At 43.4% G+C, this 5,928-nt stretch overlaps 1 protein-coding gene across 1 annotated transcript in view; it reads right to left on the reverse strand.

The window, feature by feature from the left end:
• Positions 1 to 247: 247 nt before the first annotated feature.
• The window catches only part of LOC118333401 (TBC1 domain family member 2A-like), a 13,097-nt gene continuing 7,416 nt past the window's right edge, over positions 248 to 5,928 (reverse strand). The window contains exons 4-13 of the mRNA XM_035669008.1: positions 4,247 to 4,484; positions 3,699 to 3,975; positions 3,011 to 3,139; positions 2,828 to 2,938; positions 2,565 to 2,737; positions 2,379 to 2,490; positions 1,741 to 1,941; positions 1,455 to 1,642; positions 1,193 to 1,313; positions 248 to 539 (exon numbers count right to left, since the gene is read on the reverse strand). Of these exons, the coding sequence (XP_035524901.1) occupies positions 285 to 539; positions 1,193 to 1,313; positions 1,455 to 1,642; positions 1,741 to 1,941; positions 2,379 to 2,490; positions 2,565 to 2,737; positions 2,828 to 2,938; positions 3,011 to 3,139; positions 3,699 to 3,975; positions 4,247 to 4,484 (1,805 nt within the window). The 3' untranslated portion in view covers positions 248 to 284. The remainder of the gene's footprint in view (positions 540 to 1,192; positions 1,314 to 1,454; positions 1,643 to 1,740; positions 1,942 to 2,378; positions 2,491 to 2,564; positions 2,738 to 2,827; positions 2,939 to 3,010; positions 3,140 to 3,698; positions 3,976 to 4,246; positions 4,485 to 5,928) is intronic.

The raw sequence follows: 5,928 nt of genomic DNA on the forward strand, positions 1-5,928 counted from the left end.
AAAGAACCCGGTTTTCAAAATTGCGTGCAAACAATTGAAAAAAACTGTAATCTGATCAATAACCTCAGAATCATCTTCACAATCAGCCACTGGGAGCTGAAATATTTCCACTTCTGGTTTAAACATCCATTTTGTATTTTGAAAATATCAGAAATGGATCCAGCGTCCTCAACAACCCCTAGAACCTCCTATATTGTCCCAATCAGCCAATCAGCTGTTGGAATGTTGTCCATAGGGTAGGTTAGCTGATTATTAACGCTAATGATGCTATAAATGATGCTGGTTCATTGTACTGGGAGTATTTGCTGTATGAAATGAGCTTTAGAGAGCTCTTTGATGACCCTCACTGGTACCTTGGTGCCCTCGTACAGGAAGGCGTCCCACAGCGGCAGCAGGATGTCACTGGGCAGACTCTCCACAAAAACCACCAGGAACCAGTTGAATGTGATCAGAGACACGTCGATGCTGTGATCCTCGAAGTGAGCCGCCAGCCGGGGAAGCTTCTCTGCCAGGAAATCCTTCAGCACCCGCTGGTCCGCCTGAACAGACGATCAATAACACTGATCCATCAATGACACTGATCAATAACACTCAATGGTTTTGATCAGTCCACTGATCATTTATTTCAGTAGATGGAAAATCAAATATTTGATCAAATACCATAAAATATTAACGTTTCATTGTCCAACAGTTTCTATAACGAACTCTATATAACTCTACTAACCAGATTACAATGTTCACACAGGTCAGACTCAAATAACTATTATTTACATCAAACTGTCCTCTGACTGTATTAAATGAACATCAGCAACTGGATCAAACAAATAAAGCTGGTTTCAGGGTGAAAGTGGTGCTTTATGTAGATTTGAGCCACTAGATGTCGCACTAGAGCACCAGCATCTCAGTCAGAAACACTAGACTATTGACAAAAGCGCCAAGTTTACCTTGCAGATCATCGTAAAACACTTAAAGTTCTTTGTTAGTCTTTCCAACAATCACCAACTCGGGTTTGGTCCAAATAAATCCTTAATCTACAGTGAGATGGTAAAAACAGCACTTTCAGTTGCTCTACTCAGCTGCACACAGAGGGACGCCAGAGTAACTAAGTTAGAAACTGTTGGTGTCTGTTGGAAGGACTGTAAGATCTCTAGGTGATCAGAGTACAGGTGAACAGGTGAGTGTGTTTCCTGACCTGAGAGGCTATCAGGTTCTTGGTGTAGTAGTCCTGAGGCATGATGGTTTCCACCACAGCCACCAGACACCAGAAGGCATCTTCTTCACTCTGAAGGACCAGTAGAGCGATGGCCGCCATCCTGATGGACACAAGTTATCAAACAGTTTAATGGATGTGAAACAAAGCGAGGACATTTAGTCTAGTCTCTGGGTTTAGGGTTTAGGATTTGGGGTGGGGGTTAGGTCCTCGTGTGGAAGAACAAACAGGTATGTGTGAGCACCTGTTGAGTCCCTGGCAGTAGCCAATGGCAGGGTTCTGCCAGGAGAAGGCCAATAGGATGCGGCGGAGCTGCTGGAGGGCGGGGCTAGAGGGTGAGGAGAAGTTCTGATTGGTTGTCAGGGTACGGTGGAGGTCCAGCTGGATCTGTCTGGAGGCTGGATGAGGAGATGTCCGACTCTTCTCACACAGCTGGAAACACAATAGATGGATTACTGAGAGGTAACTGACACATGTTACATCCAGGTCTGACACTGAGGACAGGTGTGGACAGGTGTTCCTCCCCTTACCTGCTGGTAGCGCTGTGGGTGATGCTCTCTGATTGTCCTGGTTCTGGTTTGGACCACCCAGCTCCACACCCGCTGTCGGTACTCCCGAGGGATGCCACTACGCAGCAGACCTTTGAGCTCCAGTGAGGGGCAGAGGTCATCATGCGACCTGCCGGCGAGGTACTGAGCCCAGCGACTCAACAGGGGGCGCTCTACACCCTCCTGCAGGGAAAAACCCACAGAAACAGATTTGATTTAAAAACACACAGGATGCTTTCTGTCCTGTTGAATCAACTTCCTTTAATATGATATGAGCTTCATGATAAACAGGAGGCTCTTTTATAAATGGAGGTCGACAGGGAAGATTCTTTTTGGGACTTTTTCAGTTGCAGTACTGCAGTTGACCACTGGATGAGTGGAGGCGCTGTTTATTTCTGCTGTAAAGTTGGGCATTTAAATATTGATGGGGCCTTATGAAGTTTGACTCACTGCTGTAGCAAGCCTCTAGTGGCCGGTAGAGGAACTGCAGGTTTTGGTACTTCAGTGTTTGATTCATTTGCAGCCATGGAGGTTGCTGATTGGTTGGCTAGTGATTGAAACTGCGGTTCCTCTAATGTCCACTGATGGACATGATGGAGCCTACATGTGAGGGTTCAGACCTGGTGCAGCAGGTTGTGGGATCGGATCTCCAGCGCCTGAATCTTTGCCAGGAGCTTCATGTCCTCCACCTCGTAGTCCGGGATGATTTTAAAGCCGTACTCATCGTGATCCCTAAGGACACAACGCAGACCATCAGTGACCTAGGTGTTCCTGTTATTCTGTCCACCCTGCCTTATTCTGCTCACCTGGCCACGTTGAGCTTGAGGACGCTCTTCAGCTCTCCTTTCAGAGCGTCTCCGATCATCTTCTGGACGACCTCCCGCTGGACTGGATCCAGAGATTTGATCTCCTGCAGCTGCCGCAGGACGCCCAGGTAACGGCTCTCCGCCCGACAGTTACTGGCCTCCAGGTAGGCACACTGCAGCCAATCAGAGGACAGGAAACACAGGGTGAGGCTGAGAAGGAGAAGTTTAAATGTGATGAAACTGGACATCAGTGTTGGACTCACCTTCACCATCAAACTCTTCTCCTGCTCAGAGCTGTTCCTCCACAGTTTGGTCAGCTGGTAGAGTTCAGAGTTCAGGAACTTGTTCTGGGTCTTATATGCCTCGATGTCGTCCTGAAGACCAGACACAATCAGAGGTCAATATTTGATCATCAATAATCAACAATACATCAGTCAGTATCTCACCTTCAGGTTCTCGATCTCCTGCTGAAGCTGTCTGAAGGTGTGAGAGTCCAAACCGCCGCCAGACACCGAGACGGATCGACATGGGTCGGACATACAGGCGGTCACCTGATCAGATAGCTTTATGATCACCTGACAGGAAACAATAGATTGTGCTTTTAGGTTTTTAGTTGCTTCGTGGCTGATGGCTGATTTGTAAACGGCGAGCTAGTTAGTAGCATGGAACTAATGGTCCAAATAAAATATAGGAACATTGCAGATAGTATAGTTATTCTAAAAATGATTGTCAGTTATTTTAGTATATTTAGTGTTTGTCACTGTTGGCCAACGCCCAGGATGATGCAACAGGATGCTGAGTGCAGTTCACTGAACGGCCACTGGTGGTGCTGTTAGCTAAAGTTTAATGACAGTTACATATTAACCTTTAAAATTCAACACAAAAAACATTAAATGTGCACGTTCTCTGATTCTTTAACTCTGTAAGGTTTATTTAAATATAATCTTTGTTTTCTCTTAACTGTTGTAGTCTGAATGATGTCAGCATTACTGTAACTAACATAAAAAACATCAATCTATAACAAACCTTCAATGACCAATAAAATAGAGATGATGAACGTGTTTATTAGAGGTTCTCCACAGACAATGAAGCAGGTGTTTGTGGTCCACCTGTTGTCCTCAGGTGTGACCTCACCTCCTGCTTGGCGTTGTTCTTCTCCATCAGCATCCTGATGTTCTCCTGCAACTCGGCCAGCTGTGCATCTTTCTGAGCCAGACTCTTCCTTCCGGCCTCCGCCTCCGCTTTCGCGTCCTCCAGCCGGCCTCGCAGTTCGGCTGCCTGCCGCTCGCGGTGTCGCAGTAGCTCCAGGCGCCTCTGCTCCCGTTTCTCCCCAGAAACTCTGCACAGGTCGCTCTCCAAGCTGAGACGCTCCAAAAAGCTTTTTTTTGTTGGGAGGAATCCACCCAGCTTCCTGGACAGGTGGGCAAAAAAAATAACTATATAAATTTAAATACATAACAAAACATATTTTAAACATTGCTCGAACAAGGTTAAGTGTAAAAGAGATAGAAATATATAAATATTCAGTTTGGGGATGAATATATATGGGTAAAGACTGTAATAAGAAAACTAATCTCGTTCATATCTGATTATGTTAAAGAAAAAGATCAGTTTATAATTAAGAATATAACCGTTTCTATCTGAAATACAAAATAATATAATATAAAAATGAGCGTTTGAACCTTCTATTTGGAAGCACTGTTCTCTCCTGCTTTTGAGGCGAGACGTCGTCCTGGCAGGAAACAGAAGGTCTTCTGCGGAGGCCTTGCACATCGTGGAAGCCACAGATTTCTTCGTCTTCTGTCGGCTTGTCCAAACAGCGAGGGCACTGCCCTTCCGCGGAAGACCCTGAACCTGCCTGTTCAGCCCAATGGGAACCGGGAGGGGCGCGGGGTTCCGGAAGCTCAATGCCTCCGATTGCTGGAAGATGAAAACACGCCACCAGGAGGAGTAAAAAACATAAAAATATTAAAATAAGAACTAATGAAAGTAAACAAAGAAGACAACTTTATTAATTATTAGGACAGAAGCGCGACCGCTGAAGTGATTTTGGAAATGCAAAATGAATTTGAAAGAATTTTGAATTTTCCCCACCAAAAACAAATAATAATAAACACTTAAACTGTAGAATTTTTTTCACGTCAAATAGATATTTTCTTCCATTGTAAGATAGATGTCACCCAAAACTTGAATCCATATATATATATATATAGGCAATCGTCGCAAATTGTCCAGCCATCGCAACAAGGTGGGGCGCCTTTAAAATCACACAGTTTTATATTTTCCATAAAAAAAAAAAATTGGTAATGATGAAATTTTTGCCCAGGCCTTTTTTCCCTTGATTGCTCTGCAAAAAAAAGCGTTCAACATTCCACCATTTAATAATCTGAGATAGGCAAGTAAATATATAAGATAATATTAAATATAATCCAGGGATGTTTAGAAACTGAATGCTTAGCTCACAACCAAAAAAATCGTGGTTTTAATAATTTTGTTAAGCCCTTACAGTATTTCAGCACCCCCGTAGACCTGCCGAGCTACAAAAGCCTCTTGGAAACTAAAGCCAATTAATCTTACATCGATTTTTCTCAAGTTCATGTTTTCCGGCAAAACTTTTCGCTTTGGTATCATTGAACTCCTCCTTCCTAGGAAAATTGATCAGATCCTGCTATCCAATTGGTCAGTACATCAAGTTTTCATTTGATTAAAAAATATACGTGATAAATACGTTACGTTGCAGGGCGTGTTTTTCCGTTTTTGCGGTGCCGTCAAGTTTGGCAAGGTTGAAAATACGAATGTTCCAATGTAATTGCATTTTACAGTTTTCGCAATAATCCATCGCAAATAAATGGGCGTCATCTTTCCGTGCTGGTGGGAGTTCTCCGTTTTTCGCTGAACTGCAAACCCCCCCTTTTTCCTTCCGCCTTTCTTGCTTGCAAACTTTGTACTGTATTAATCCGGTTTGAATACATCTCGCATTAATTAGTTGGTTTCTCAAACAGAAAATAAGATAATACTGTAAAATGTATATGAAAATAAAGCAAGCTAAGCCAATCTACAGAAGTTAGTCATTACATGTTTTAAAAAATGTTTTACAATTTTCTGTAAGGACTAATAAAACGAGTTTTTTGAAGAAATCTACTTTTGGCACAGACGCTACTGGCTTTGGCGGCCAGAAACACCGTTTCTCCCAGCAGACCAGATATAATAATATATGCCCCCAGAAACTCGTGTTCCTGGCTTCACTTTTCAAGCGAGGTGGAAAAGAAAACAGCCTGCGCTTGCTGTCACCAAGTAAAACATTTAAGACCTGTTTAACCAATGGCTTGTTTGTAATTCAAAAAAATTGTTTTGTTAACACATA

The sequence above is a fragment of the Morone saxatilis genome, unplaced genomic scaffold (genome assembly GCF_004916995.1).
Source record: "Morone saxatilis isolate NCDOM2014 unplaced genomic scaffold, NCSU_SB_2.0 Contig22, whole genome shotgun sequence".
Taxonomy (NCBI): Eukaryota; Metazoa; Chordata; class Actinopteri; family Moronidae; genus Morone; species Morone saxatilis.